This window comes from Salmo trutta, chromosome 22 (genome assembly GCF_901001165.1).
Source record: "Salmo trutta chromosome 22, fSalTru1.1, whole genome shotgun sequence".
Lineage (NCBI taxonomy): Eukaryota > Metazoa > Chordata > Actinopteri > Salmoniformes > Salmonidae > Salmo > Salmo trutta.
Window position 1 is genome coordinate 15,097,397 of NC_042978.1, and position 15,213 is coordinate 15,112,609.

The 15,213-nt window shown below is 43.3% G+C and overlaps 2 protein-coding genes across 6 annotated transcripts; one reads left to right on the top strand and one right to left on the bottom strand.

Annotated features, from left to right (window-relative positions):
* Positions 1-534: 534 nt before the first annotated feature.
* Positions 535-3,591, top strand: LOC115158187 (ras-related protein Rab-11B-like). Its single transcript, XM_029706819.1, has 5 exons — positions 535-746; positions 2,066-2,261; positions 2,417-2,610; positions 2,720-2,800; positions 2,913-3,591. The coding sequence occupies exons 1-5, from the start codon at positions 707-709 to the stop codon at positions 3,053-3,055; spliced, it is 654 nt and encodes a 217-aa protein (XP_029562679.1). The 5' UTR covers positions 535-706; the 3' UTR covers positions 3,056-3,591.
* A 1,628-nt stretch (positions 3,592-5,219) lies between these two features.
* On the bottom strand, positions 5,220-12,445 carry LOC115158188 (E3 ubiquitin-protein ligase MARCH2). 5 transcript variants are annotated; one of them, XM_029706824.1, is made up of 6 exons: positions 12,185-12,444; positions 10,535-10,787; positions 10,060-10,255; positions 9,230-9,448; positions 8,478-8,562; positions 5,220-7,964 (listed from the first exon to the last, which is right to left on the bottom strand). In XM_029706824.1, exons 2-6 carry the CDS (start codon positions 10,708-10,710, stop codon positions 7,945-7,947), a joined length of 696 nt encoding a protein of 231 aa, XP_029562684.1. In that variant the 5' UTR covers positions 10,711-10,787; positions 12,185-12,444; the 3' UTR covers positions 5,220-7,944. The 5 variants fall into 5 exon arrangements, with proteins under 5 accessions (XP_029562684.1, XP_029562682.1, XP_029562685.1 ...); XM_029706822.1 differs by having other exon boundaries at positions 8,396-8,562; positions 12,185-12,443; XM_029706825.1 differs by lacking the exon at positions 8,478-8,562 and having other exon boundaries at positions 12,185-12,445.
* Positions 12,446-15,213: the final 2,768 nt, after the last annotated feature.

Here is a 15,213-nt window from a genome sequence, read left to right on the forward strand (position 1 = left end):
GGGTCAATGCAAATAGTCATTGTAGCCATTTTGTTAGCTATTTAGCAGTCTTATGGCTTTGGCATAGAAACTGTTCAGACGGCTGTTGGTGTCAGACTTGCCGTTCGGAAGCAGAGAGAACAATCGATGGCTTGAGTGGTTGAAATCTTTAACAATTTTCTGGGCCTTTCTTTCACAGTGCATGATGTAGAGGTCCTGGATGGCAGGGAGCTCGGCCTCAGTTATGTACTAGGCTGTCCGCACCACCCTCAGACCCGTACAGTTGCCATAACAAGCAGTGATGCAGCCAGTCAAGATGCTCTCAATGGTGCAGCTGTAGAACTTCTTGAGGATCTGAGTAGACCCTTGATAAAGTATAATTTGACAGGAGTGGTCGTCAGATGAAAAAAGAAGCCAGCATTCTTTAACCACCAACTGTAGATATTATCACTGATATAGCCTAGCTATGTAGGCCTATTACTACTGTAATGGAATGCCATGAACATTGTAGTAGAGTTTACATTGGCGCCAGTGAACTCCTCCCCTTCTGCAGAGCCAGGAAGATCCCCTCTTCCTGCGGTCGGTTGGAGACTGTGACAGCCAAGGCATTGTTTCGCGCATTGGGTTACAGGGGAAAAAAGGGACGGAGAAAACACTACAACCAACAGCTGAAACGCTAGACCAGGAATATATCGCAATTAAATTGGAATCAGACGATTTTAAAGACATGGGTAACCGAGATGATGAATACGATTTCTTGTTCAAAGGTAAACTAACTCATCCATGTCTACCCATCTAGCTGTAGCTAGCTGCTTTTTGTGGTAGCTACAACAAATAGAATTGGTCTGATTTTGTTAATTACGTTAGAGGAAGCGCCCACAATGTATTTTATTATAACAGATTGTTTTAGAATGTAGATAGATTTAGCAAGCCTCCATCTGATCTGGTGGCATGCTAATTCTTAGTTTTGTCGCATTGTGTTGACAAATGCACAGTTCTAACTTGTCTAACGACAGAGGATTTCTCAGGTCTCGTTCCTTTATAACACCATCATCATACTCAAAAGGTGCTGGCCAGCAACATGCAGATTTCTTCAAATACAAATCATAGCTAGGATTCTTTTCACAAGTGTACCAAAGGTCAAACCTGAAATGGGTGATTCATTAAGTCATTGTCATTTTTTTATTTGTTGTATATGTAACTTATAGGTAATACCCATAAAGAATACGCCTAATAGAAATAATGTTATATTTGTTCATCCCATAAACAGTTTGCTTAGATTATAATGTGACTGACAGTATGCGATGTAGCTGAACATGACTATCCCTGATAATAGACTGCCCATTTAATTGTATCAGATAGGAATGGGATAATGAGCAGGAAGGAAGTCCCCGGCACAAGAAACCACATTTGTCAAAATCTTACAGATACCCATTTATTACCCTACTGATGAGTTCCTGTTAGATGTTTCAATCCCACAGAAGCACACCACACCCGTTACCAATCTAGTGTAGTATACAGCAATATTCAACATGAGACATTCCAAATGACACTTAAAACATGATGATACAAAATGTGATCAAAGGGACAGAGTGAGAACAGAGGATTTCCAAGTGATTCAGAGGGTGAATCACTGGAGAAGACAGGAAAGGAAGAGAGGCCCTCTGAAAGTGTCAACTCAGGTTTCCCAGTAGGAACAGGTTCTCAGCTTCCTGCAGCATGACTTCAGAAGGACAAAGTTCACAACGTTTTCCTCCACTAAAAAGACAGAGCAGCACTTTCTACTCATTTAACCACTTTATTTCTGTTAAGAATGCTTTTCTGTTGTTTTTCGTCATCTTGGCAAGGCCATGCAAACAGCAGTATTCAATCAATGAACATATTGTCTTTCCAAAGCATTCAAAGAAGTCAGACATGCACAGATCCATTTGATTACGACCATTTTCCTAAGTAATCCACTTGGCCTACTTGGTTTTGGTAATTGGTTTACTGTATATGATCTGTTATGTGGTCTAACATTTTCCACTGTACTGAACATACAGCAGCAGCCTGTCATTGCAATGCTAAATGTGTGTTTTGTTGCCAGTGGTGCTGATCGGAGACTCTGGTGTGGGGAAGAGTAACCTGCTGTCCCGTTTCACACGGAATGAGTTCAACCTGGAGAGCAAAAGCACCATCGGTGTGGAATTCGCCACCCGCAGCATCCAGGTGGACGGCAAAATGATAAAGGCCCAGATCTGGGATACAGCTGGACAGGAGCGCTACAGAGCCATCACCTCAGCGTGAGTGGAAGAGGGAGCTCACTGTTCAATAATGTTAAGGATGCTTGTCTTGGAACTAGCATATTTTGATAGCACTGAAACCATTGTGTGAAATCTTTCTCTATCTTAGTCTCACAACCTATGACCTCGTATCCTCCCTGCTCTGTCCCAATCAGGTACTACCGGGGGGCGGTGGGGGCTCTCCTAGTGTACGACATTGCCAAGCATCTAACCTATGAAAATGTGGAGCGCTGGCTGAAGGAGCTGAGGGATCATGCTGATAACAACATCGTCATCATGCTGGTGGGCAACAAGAGTGACCTGCGCCACCTCAGGGCAGTGCCCACAGACGAGGCTCGCGCCTTCGCAGGTAAACAACAAAAACAGTGGAGTAGATGACAGCTCACTCCGTGGACAAAGATGGTTAAGAAGACACCCCTGTTTGTCTCAATGCAATCTTTTCTCTTTTTCTCCCTCAGAAAAGAATACGCTATCATTTATTGAGACCTCAGCTTTGGACTCCACTAATGTAGAAGAGGCGTTCAAGAACATCCTCACAGGTAAGAAGAGGGAGCCACGACATACCTCACATTACTGGAAACAAACTAGTCTATAAGGTATGTATTATTGGCACATTGTATTTTCAGTTACTGTCTCTTTTTTTTCCTCCAGAAATCTACCGAATCGTATCACAGAAGCAGATAGCTGACAGATCAGCACATGACGAGTCTCCAGGCAACAATGTAGTGGACATCAGTGTCCCCCCCACCACCGATGGGCAGAAAAACAAACTACCGTGCTGCCAAAGCCTGTGACCCTCAGCACTCCTCTGACCCCCTTTCCCCAACCCCCCTCCACTTCCACCATCACACTGTCTCATCCTGTACCGCCCATTCTGTCTTTGTTACCATATGTGGCGACGCCCTACTCGACTCTCCCTCCCTGTATACAAAACTTACTTTTTATTACTTGTGAACTCACATATGCTCTTCTGCCATGAAGTGAAACTTAAAAAAGCCTTCCTGTCACTTTTTCAGTTATTCATGGATTCAACATTGAGGTTCCTGCAGTGTAGCAACGGGACTGTGAAATGGGATGAGCTGGATTTGAAGTGCTGTAGTGTTTTGGACTCTGAGATTTGAACAATGACCACTAGATGGTGCTGTGTATATAGCCACTCACAGTTTCTCTTGAATAAGGCAGTATTATTACATTGGTATATGCATTTAGTTAGTTATCATGCCAGAAATTACCTTCATTGTGTATTTATTCAAATGTTTGTCTCACCTTTTCATTGTTTTATTTTCAATAAGCACTGTAAGACTTTACAATAAACTCAATGACAAAGTAATACGTAAGTCATTCATTTATCTTTAACATATGCAACCCTTATCAGTGAGCTGTACAGTATTGGAATTCAAAATGTTCAACTTTAGATGTATGCAGGTAGACTATGGGAGCTGTCTTGTCCTGTGTGTCCGTCTGTCCTTATGGAGGCTTGCTGTTGTAGAGGCAGGAGTCTACAGGAGGTTGTTTACGTTTCCTCCAGGCCCAGTCCTGTTCCTCTGATCTAGGACAGCGCCGCACCCCATTAGAGCTAGCCTAGTGTCAAGCATGATGCTACAGCAGCATATGAAAGATATTAGAGCTGTGTGTTATTGTAAGCCCCTTAAAGGCCTATCTGCTAGGCATTGCATGGGAGGGAGATCCAGGAACTAACTGTTCACAGGGATTCAATTCAACATTTCATCAGTTGTTGACCTCTGTGTAAGCCAGTAGTGGAAAACAGAATTGAATTATCGAATGACATGACCCTCTCATCTTTGGCGGTCTATTTTAGGAGGATGGATTAGAAAAGAGCCTTCGACTGAGATGAGTTTTATATACTGAACAAAAATATAAATACAACGTGCAACAATTTCAATAATTTTACTATGTCACAGTTCATAAGGAAATCAGTCAATTGAACTAAATTCATTAGACCCTAATCTATGGTTTTCACATGACTGGGCATGAGCGCAGCCATGGATCGGCCTGGGTGTGCATAGGCCCAAGCCAAGCCAATCAGAATTTGTTTTCCCCACAAAAGGGCTTTATTACAGACAGAAATACTCCTGTTTCATCAGCTGTCTGGGTGGCTGGTCTCAGACGATCCCGCAGGTGAAGATGCCGGATGTGGATGTCCTTGGCTGACCGTGGTCTGCGGTTGTAAGGCCGGTTGGACATACTGCCAAATTCTCTAAAATTACGTTGGAGGCGGCTTATGGTAGAGAAATTAACGTTCAATTCTGACAACAGCTCTGGTGGACATTCCTGCAGTCAGCATGCCAATTGCATGCTCCCTCAACACTTGAGACATCTGTGTTGTGACAAAGCTGCACATTTTAGTGGCCTTTTATTGTTCCCAGCACAAGTTGCACCTGTGTAATGATTATGCTGTTTAATCAGCTTCTTGATATGCCACACCTGTCCGATGGATCAATTATCTTGGCAAAGGAGAAATGCTTTTTGTGCATATGGAACATTTCAGGGATTTTGTATTTCAGTTCATGAAACATGGGACCAACATTTTACATTCATTTACAAAGTGAATTTCTGTTCAGTATAAGTTGAGAATGTAACCAGTAAGTGAACATGGGACATTTTGTTGATATGTTGACCCTCTTGTTGAACTGAGAGTGACTGGAAACCAGAGCACTGGATACCAAACAAATTCTACATTTTCCATGTGAACAAAAAGTGCAAAACCCCTATCAAGAGTAATGTGACCTAAGATAGTTCATGCAAATATTGTGTGGACTTTGGAAAAGTTCATGTGATCAAGGAAGATGACAGTTGAACCAACATTTTGCAAACAATTCTATTTTGGACTGAATGTGTTAACTGATGCAGATAACCGTAAAGTCTGAAATAACATCAAATAAGAGCCCTGCGTAGTACATGCAAGTGTCCACATCATTAAGAAGACAAAAGGAGTCGTTGATGTTTATCCATTCTGTAGCTTCATTTTTACATTTGCTTTGCACACTTTTCTTGGCTGATTGCAAGCACCAACATATTTTGGTGAAGACATCTTTCTTTTTTACATTGCACAACATAAATGTTTTGAAATACTATAGTGTAAGATTGATACAAATCCTGTGCTTCATGAATAATTGAAACAAATCACAAATGATACACATGAATATATTAAAAACTGTGGTAAAACGAACACGAGATTAAAACATTAACAAAAACAAGTCTACAAAGCTGGTATGTTGCTCCTTTTACATACGAGCATGACAATGCCCTGGACCCTTGGTTTCATCTTCAAATCAAAAACGAAATCAGAGGAGCAATATCCGAACATCAGAAACTGGGAAAATTGTACAATATCAGTAACACTTTTAAATCCCTTTCAAAGTCTGTATTAGGAGATTATATAAACAACCACACTGTATTCATTTCCATTATAGTTTTGTGAAAGTGCCGTTTGATATACTGGTATAAAACACAAGAATCGATGCTTCTTTGGAGAGAAGGAACTGTTTGAGTTAGCGGTTTTAACACTGGAGTTTAATGTCTCTGAGCATATTGTAGGCAACTCAAGACTCGCATAGAAAAATCCAACATCCTATCGTGACCTTCTCAGCCTGCACAAGTGAGCGAACTGCTATGATCCTTCATATGCACTTACTTCTACATGATACTTCTGCTTTCATTACATATTGTTAAGGTTATAGGTAAGAATTGCATTGTAAAGTGATCAAATTGCACACTTGCTGTAACTACACCCTACATTGCAAAGTCTCCATAGCTCCCAACACGTCAGCTGGAGGGGAACTCACCGATCCGAGACGGCATGTGACACGGGCAGTGGCCCGTCGCTGACGACGTAGATAAGAACTCTCTCCACCCTGAAAGATCCTCAACATGGTTCCACCCCACCACACACACACACACACACACACACACACACACACACACACACACAGGAAAATAACCTCATACTAAGCTCCAGTATTACTATCGCACAACGTTATCTACCCTTTAACACCAGATGAGGATTCCTTCAGAGTGACAATCGCCACTTTACAACAACAAAAACATTTCTATCCATTTTCAGAATGGGTCTCCCAACAGGACACTACACTGAACTGAACTGGGCTGACTAGTGTCCATCTATGCTGAGGATGACTTCCTACTTTGTTTACTGTAGATCACCATTTTTCCCCCAAGTTTAATCTGATTTCAGAATGCCACTCCCACAACCAGGTTTCTTGCAGCTGCATAAATAAACCTTCCAGTGCATAGCTGTTCCACCGCAAAGCCCTTCAGGTGATCAACCCTCAGGTCCCGGAGGAGTTGAACTTGCCCCTACAGATGAGCAGTAGATAGGAGCATGATTGCTATGAAGGGGTTAAAACAAATTAGACTATCATAGAAAAAAAATAAAAAAGACTGACAAATCTAGGCCTAGGTTTTTGGCTTCTGTGCACCATGACGTGAGCTTCCCATAGTGAGGAGGATATTTGCATTAATCCTTCTCTCTTTAGGCCTGTTAACAGCTTTTAAGATTCAGGGTCAATACTTGTATGGTCAACCAAGGACACTATGATTAACAATACATATACAAATATGTCGAAATGAAGCTTCGCTAAGACAGAGGATGTCTGAAAGGACCATACAGCGTACAGGGAAGAAATCAAATGCACAAAACCCACACAAAGACCTATGCTGTTTTTGCACATCTCTCTCATCCAGAGGTCACCTCATACGTTTTAAAAGTTGTGGCAGATGGATAAGAACAAAACTCATAACAGTCTAGAACCAGACACTGGGTTCGACTGTCAAGGTACAGTCTGTAGGTACGTCTGAGCGTAGGCGTCCGAGTCTGGTCGACTGCATATCGGAGGGAATACAACTTCTACAAAACCTGAAGTAACATCAACCAACCAATCTATGCTCTTGCTGGATGCGATTACTAGCTATTGTTACGTGACGACACCAAAAGAAAACACACCAATACCAAAAAACACACTAACTAAAAGCTTTTCATTGGAATCTCATCATAGGAGAGCAATGTACTATTGATTTCCTGTAACCTGTAACCAGTTTCCCCTCAACCACAACAAGTGTGAACTTCATGTTTGTGGAATACACATGTCCATAAAGGTTTTTCTTCATCAGTGGCATCTAGACCTACTGTACATAGATCAGCTCACTCTGTAGGAATAGTTTTTTCTATTAAGTGCTGACAGTATGAGACCTCTGTACTCCCAGGGAGGAAACCTTGATCAACATACAAACTAGCAACACTAAATCAACGGAAGCTCGACCAATCGATCTTTCAATCCCCCAAAGTAAAAAAAAAAAACTAAACAATATTCCCCCCCACCCCAACAAAATTAAAACATAAACAGTGCATCGCATGCAAAACTGTGCGTGTTGGGAGCAGTCTCCTCACATACTGCGAGAGCACCCGCGTCCACAGTGTTTTATTGCACAATTCCTGCTCACCCCAAGGGGAAAACAGATGGGAGTTAAATTGAAGGGAGTCAACTGAATTGCGTATAAAAATGGCATGAGCATATATAATCCCCCAGTGGAATAGCCTGTGGCTGGTGAACCGGAGTCAAAACTTCTCACTTCTGCACTCAGTGGTTAGGGAATCAACTGCTGGGTGAATCGCCTTAGATCAGCATCAACGATCCATGCCTCACTTTTATAGTCGGTTGTGGAGAACTGAAAATAAAGAGAGTAAATGTTCACTTAAACGCTAGGGTTTGGTTTTAAGGCTTCAGCAGCCATCTCCACTGAGCATCAGTCCAATCCTTTGTCGTCTCCTTGCAGGGCCCAGTGGAGTACCATCCAATCAACTGCCCATTTCCAAACCTTCACAAAACACTCTACTGCACGGTACTCAATGGCCTCTAACATACTGCTTTCTTTACCTGATCAATATAAAAACGCCAGTAGAGGCTATAACACGACTAAATAAAAACGAAAGGTGTTAAATGAAGAGCTGATGATGATACACGTAGGTAAAAAAGGATTTAAACAGAAAAATTAAAAAAATCTGCATCCACAAGTGCTTGGGCTCTGGTTGGAGACTTGTTTTTTTTTGCCACAAACCTCCAGCACACGAAGAAGAACCCTAACATCAATTTTCCCACCTTTGACCTCATACTATGGTCTCGTCAGCTGTCTTTTTCAGCAGCTTTGTGGAGAGCAAGGAATGCTGGCTAGAATGCCCACCCTTCGCGTCTGGAAGGAGCAGGCGCACTTTCTGATTGGTTCGTCTCCACTCAGAGTAGAGCTGACAGTGGTAGCGGAATGAAACCTGCAGGGGAGAAGGGCGTTGAGGAGGAGAGAAGGGCGTTGAGGAGGAGAGAAGGGCGTTGAGGAGGAGAGAAGGGGGTTGAGGAGGAGAGAAGGGGGTTGAGGAGGAGAGAAGGGGGTTGAGGAGGAGAGAAGGGGGTTGAGGAGGAGAGAAGGAGGTTGAGGAGGAGAGAAGGGGGTTGAGGAGGAGAGAAGGGGGTTGAGGAGGAGAGAAGGGGGTTGAGGAGGAGAGAAGGGGGTTGAGGAGGAGAGAAGGGGGTTGAGGAGGAGAGAAGGGGGTTGAGGAGGAGAGAAGGGGGTTGAGGAGGAGAGAATATTGATGCTCCTCCAAGGCTAAAAACAAACAAACTGGCACTCTAAAGGTTTGAGAACTGCTGTCCAAGCACATTCAGGAGTTGAAACACATTACAACTGGTAAATACAAAACAGACTCGATCAAAGTCCATTTCTGTCTTTTAAAGCAAAGTCTTTTTAGTAGCAACAGGCATGACAAAAGACTCATAAAAACAAATCAATTACACATCAAATTTGGACGGTCTTGTTGTCCCACTAAGTATTTAAAGTGTGATTAGTCAAAGACAGGCTGCTAGTTTCCCAACTATGATATAGCATGCTGAGACGCTGATCTAAGGTCAGTTCTAGCCGGTCCTAGATGTGGACCTACTTACCAGAGTCCAGAGGACGTAAATGGTGAAGAGGGCGATGGTGAGGGCGATGAGGCCCACGGCCTCCAGTCTGCTGTTGAAGTGCAGGTGGTCCTGAGCTCCCCTCAGACACAGCCAGCCAGAGATGGCTGCCAGGGGCGTGATGAACAGGAAGCACAGCATGTCACAGAACAACGTGCGCTTCTCATTCCGAGGGCCCGGGTCCCGCATCCACTGTGAAGACAGAAGAGAGGGGAGAGAAGAGAAAGAAATAAAGTGCACTGAGCATGCACTACAGGCCCAACAGGGTCACTGGAGGACTCACACTGCTTTTTCTTCTTCTTCTGGGTTTGGTTTATTGAGATTCGCATTAGTAGATGAATGACTTCCTGGGTTCAAACATCATTCATTACACGAACACATGATGATGATACATTACAATAAATAACTAAAACAAAATCCCTAATCCCTCCCTAACTAGATTTCCGTTGACATATTCAGGATTTACTACACAACTAAGTCAAACTAAGCCAACATTGCTTCATGTTTTTGACCCATGAGCAAGGCCCAAAATTCTATATCAACACAGAAGTATTGCAACTCAATGTTTGCATTGAGTAATCTACAAAAGCAGAAAGAGACAAAGAAGAGTGAATCATGCTCATGTGTTTTGACACAGCATAAGCAGAACCACACACACACCGCAGGCAGAGGAATGCTGACAAAGGCAAAAGCAAGCAGCAGCAGCAGTCTCTCACACACACACACACACACACACACACACACACACACACACACACACACACACACACACACACACACACACACACACAAAAGACATTGACCTTTGTTACCTCTGTGAGGGACCTGGGCTTGCGCTCAATTGTGAACTCTGTGTGGCACAGCTCACAGTAACTGGTGTTGGAGGAAGAGAGCCACTTCTCTAGGCAGCTCTTGTGCACCGTGCCCAGAGTCCCTGTGCAGTCGCAGGGGGACAGGAGGCCCTCGCCGTTGGCCCCCTCGTGGCAGATCCGGCAGATTGGCCCATCGCTGGAGGAAACAGAAAGGTCCTGAACAGGATACTTAGACTGGGTTTACTTACTACAGCCTGCCAAATATTACTTAGGCTAACATAACATTTCAGTCTTAACAGCTAAGCAAATTCTCATAAATTCTGAGGCTAACTGTGAGACATCTTTCCGGACACATACTCCCAAACACTCACGATGTTCCAGATATGACTAGGATAACTACTATAACAGCCTGTTATAAAAGCCCTAAACATCTCATAAATGCTCTGCTCTGAAAGTGAGTTTTCAGCCACAGTACCTCTGTGTGCTCACGGGTTTGATGACAGTGGAGAGCAGCCGTCCATCTTTGGCTGTGACCTGGGTGACATACTGTGATCTGCAGTTATCCGACTCCTCCACGCTTTTGGACAGGGCAGCGTTGCCAGTGCAGTCACACAGAGAGCCCGGGAGGTGGCAACACTCCCCCGTCGTCATGGTTACGCCGTCCAGGGGGTCAGGGGTCAAGGGAATGATGAGGAACAGACTCAGCTCTGAGCAGTTAGGCCTAACAGCTGGAGAGTGATGCGAAGAAGTTGGGACCTCATTCACTTCATACAATACACTTCTACTACTAGTTACGTCACAGAGCTTATTATGAGACAAATAGTGAGGTTTAAAACATATCATTTTCTTTGACCAACATTATTAGAACACTGAGCTGAATGAGGCCTAAATTATGACAACATGAAAAAGGCTCTTAAAATGTTTCAACAACACTGAGAATTTGTATTGTAGTAAATATTAGGAAATAAAATAATGATATTGTCTGAACTGTAGGCCTATTTGCCCCAAAATCCAGTTGAGCCAATTTGGCAAAACACAACACAGCTACTTCTAAAATTCTATCTCTGTATGAGCAGCAGGGCACAAGGGAGTGACCGCCGATCCCGGCCAAGCTGTCTCCTAGATATCCTCACCCAGATAATTGGCTACTCAGACACTGGATTCATATATCTGTCTGTATGGGATGTCAGCATCTTACAGTTTCTAGGAAATATACTGACATGACCAAATTATATATTTTGAAAAATAACCATTTAAATGAAAACCTTTGATCAAAGCATTCTTATTTGACCCTCAAAATACAATACAGACACCATTATCTATCCAGATATGTTTTTATTTAACTAGGTGAGTCAGTTAAGAACAAATTCTTATTTTACAATGACGGCCTAACCCGGCCAAACCCTCCCCTAACCTGGACGACGCTGGGCCAATTGTGCGCCACCCTATGAGACACCCGATCGTGATACAGCCCGGGATCGAACAAGGGTCTGTAGTGATGCTTCTAGCACAGAAATGCAGTGTCTTAGATCGCTGCGCCACTCCGGAGCCCTCAGATAGCAGAATATCAGGGGGTGGCTAGACATTCCCTGGTCTCTCCAAAATGACAGAGTATCATCAAGTCTACCAATCATTATGTTTTGTAACGTTAGATATCAGGAAAACCTATCATCTTGATTTGATGGTGATTAATCAATGTGGTTACTACAAACAAACATAGAACGCTAGCTAGCTACATCATGCTTGAAGTGTCGAATCCCGACGAGAACACACACACACACACACACACACACACACACACACACACTCAAATACAGCCACAAAACCCCGACCGAAGGACACAGCTGGATAATTTGGTCAGCCAGCTGTGTTTAGCTCTAGCTACAGTAGCTAGTGCAGGAAAGAATAGCAACCATACTGATTGCTACATGACAATGGACTATGGTTTAATTGTGTTAACAGTATCGTTCATTTATTAAGCTAATGCCTTCTGCTAGGGAAACGGTCTAGTGAGCCAGCTAACTTTATTTTAGCTAACTATAGTAGCTATTTGTTAGCCGCTAACTTAGCTACTGTAACGTTACTAGTTAGCCAGCCGACAGAGACCGTAGAAGAAAATACTCACCGGGTTCCTTCTTTTTTCATTTTAACAGCTGATATGTGGGTTTGTCAATGTATAAAATAGTCCTCTATAGAAACCATCAATGTTGAGAATTGCTTTATTTCCTTTCTGATATCTCGCTAGCTATGCCAGTTCTCGTCTAGCTATCAGACAACAGTAGCACAGAGTTTCTAAACCCAGAGGCGCAACATCGCGAGACTACCGGGAACGCTTGCGAAAAACACACCAAGCAGACACATGCTGGGGTTTGGGATTGGAAAAGTCAAAGAGCTTGTTCGACATTGCAAGCGACTGCCGACTGACTGATCTACAAATCACTTTGCATCAAAAATAACTACTCATTAATTTTGTAGATCAGCCAGTCACAATTTACCCACAATGCATCATGGATTTGATGCTCTCGAACAAGGACAACATGTCTATGTGATCTGGGATCAGTGAGAGAAGTGAAAATATATTGCTCAAAAAAATAAAGGGAACACTAAAATAACACATCCTAGATCTGAATGAATGAAATAATCTTATTAAATACTTTTTTCTTTACATAGTTGAATGTGCTGACAACAAAATCACACAAAAATAATCAATGGAAATCCAATTTATCAACCCATGGAGGTCTGGATTTGGAGTCACACTCAAAATTAAAGTGGAAAACCACACTACAGGCTGATCCAACTTTGATGTAATGTCCTTAAAACAAGTCAAAATGAGGCTCAGTAGTGTGTGTGGCCTCCACGTGCCTGTATGACCTCCCTACAACGCCTGGACATGCTCCTGATGAGGTGGCGGATGGTCTCCTGAGGGATGTCCTCCCAGACCTGGACTAAAGCATCCGCCAACTCCTGCACAGTCTGTGGTGCAACGTGGCGTTGGTGGATGGAGCGAGACATGATGTCACAGATGTGCTCAATTGGATTCAGGTCTGGGGAACGGGCGGGCCAGTCCATAGCATCAATGCCTTCCTCTTACAGGAACTGCTGACACACTCCAGCCACATGAGGTCTAGCATTGTCTTGCATTAGGAGGAACCCAGGGCCAACCACACCAGCATATGGTCTCACAAGGGGTCTGAGGATCTCATCTCGGTACCTAATGGCAGTCAGGCTACCTCTGGCGTGCACATGGAGGGCTGTGCGGCCCCCCCAAAGAAATGCCACCCCACACCATGACTGACCCACCGCCAAACCGGTCATGCTGGAGGATGTTGCAGGCAGCAGAACGTTCTCCACGGCGTCTCCAGACTCTGTCACGTCTGTCACATGTGCTCAGCGTGAACCTGCTTTCATCTGTGAAGAGCACAGGGCGCCAGTGGCGAATTTGCCAATCTTGGTGTTCTCTGGCAAATGCCAAACGTCCTGCACGGTGTTGGGCTGTAAGCACAACCCCCACCTGTGGACGTCAGGCCCTCATACCACCCTCATGGAGTCTGTTTCTGACCGTTTGAGCAAACACATGCACATTTGTGGCCTGCTGGAGGTCATTTTGCAGGGCTCTGGCAGTGCTCCTCCTTGCACAAAGGCGGAGGTAGCGGTCCTGCTGCTGGGTTGTTGCCCTCCTACGGCCTCCTCCACGTCTCCTGATGTACTGGCCTGTCTCCTGGTAGCGCCTCCATGCTCTGGACACTACGCTGACAGACACAGCAAACCTTCTTGCCACAGCTCGCATTGATGTGCCATCCTGGATGAGCTGCACTACCTGAGCCACTTGTGTGGGTTGTAGACTCCGTGTCATGCTACCACTAGAGTGAAAGCACCGCCAGCATTCAAAAGTGACCCAAACATCAGCCAGGAAGCATAGGAACTGAGAAGTGGTCTGTGGTCCCCACCTGCAGAACCACTCCTTTATTGGGGGTGTCTTGCTAATTGCCTATAATTTCCACCTGTTGTCTATTCCATTTGCACAACAGCATGTGAAATTTATTGTCAATCGGTGTTGCTTCCTAAGTGGACAGTTTGATTTCACAGAAGTGTGATTGACTTGGAGATACATTGTGTTGTTTAAGTGTTCCCTTTATTTTTTTGAGCAGTGTATATTCCTTAGTTCATTTTCTAGAAATCTAAAGGCACAACCTAGATTCGAGGCAATTTCTTAAGATGTTGAACATGTTATTACTCCAATCTCGTGAATCTGACACGTTTTCATTTTCGTCAAACACAACTTTATATTGAAGGAGTGCCTTTGATTTGACGGCATGCACATGCGCAGTTCGGCGCGAGACGACGGTCAGACCCGATGACGTGTATCTGCGCATGAGCTTAGATAGCCAAAGCCGCCATGACATCGCCCTCAAGTGTGATCCGGGATTTCTATTGGAGAAGCAGTTTATGCCTAACTTCATTATTGGTCAGTGATCTTCATACTGTACGGTCTTTGACAGAGCCTCCTCCACATACGGACGGCGTTTCCGATCAGCATAGCTAGTCATCTTTCTCGCCAACTGGATGTGCACGTTCTTTTTTTGTAAATTGTTTGGCATTCTTCTCCCGATTGATAGGATATAAAAAAAATTAACATGGAAACCTGATATAAATTCAATATCTCACCCATTTGAATGTGAAATAAAACAGATTAAGTTATAGGTATTTTTCCATATGGAAGAAAAGCACCTTTATTTTATATAATGTAAACAAACACCAGAAGCAAGCATACATTTTGTTTGTCAATGTATTTATCTACGTTTAATTGTTCACAAATTAAGCGATTTATATTTACATAGTGGATTGCACCTAGAATAAATGAAATAACCTCATTTTCTTAATCTGATTTTTTTTCTAAAATAAAATAAACTATTCAGAAAGACTGAAATTAATGACTGTAAAGGGAATCAGGCATAAAATAAAAGAACAATTCTGATAATATATCAAAGTAGTTGCAATTCACTTAATATCTAATGAACACACTTCTGGTGAGCATGTACAGTATTTTGAAGTTACGTGTTGTAACTTATTCAACTAAGTCTACCACAACATTTCAGTGCACTCTAAATTTTTCTGCATTCAATTCTTCAAAATGTGTAAATAAGTCTCAAATTG

Bases quoted from the DNA above. Each gene is read 5' to 3' on its own strand.
- LOC115158188 (XM_029706822.1), bottom strand. From the start codon at position 10,710: ATGACGACGGGGGAGTGTTGCCACCTCCCGGGCTCTCTGTGTGACTGC. The intron at 10,256-10,534 runs GTACTGTGGCTG...TGTTTCCTCCAG, and splicing joins AAACCCGTGAGCACACAGAG to CGATGGGCCAATCTGCCGGA. The intron at 8,563-9,229 runs GTAAGTAGGTCC...TCTCCCCTGCAG, and splicing joins TTTACGTCCTCTGGACTCTG to GTTTCATTCCGCTACCACTG.
- LOC115158187 (XM_029706819.1), top strand. From the start codon at position 707: ATGGGTAACCGAGATGATGAATACGATTTCTTGTTCAAAG. The intron at 747-2,065 runs GTAAACTAACTC...TTTTGTTGCCAG, and splicing joins ATACGATTTCTTGTTCAAAG to TGGTGCTGATCGGAGACTCT. The intron at 2,611-2,719 runs GTAAACAACAAA...TTTCTCCCTCAG, and splicing joins CGAGGCTCGCGCCTTCGCAG to AAAAGAATACGCTATCATTT.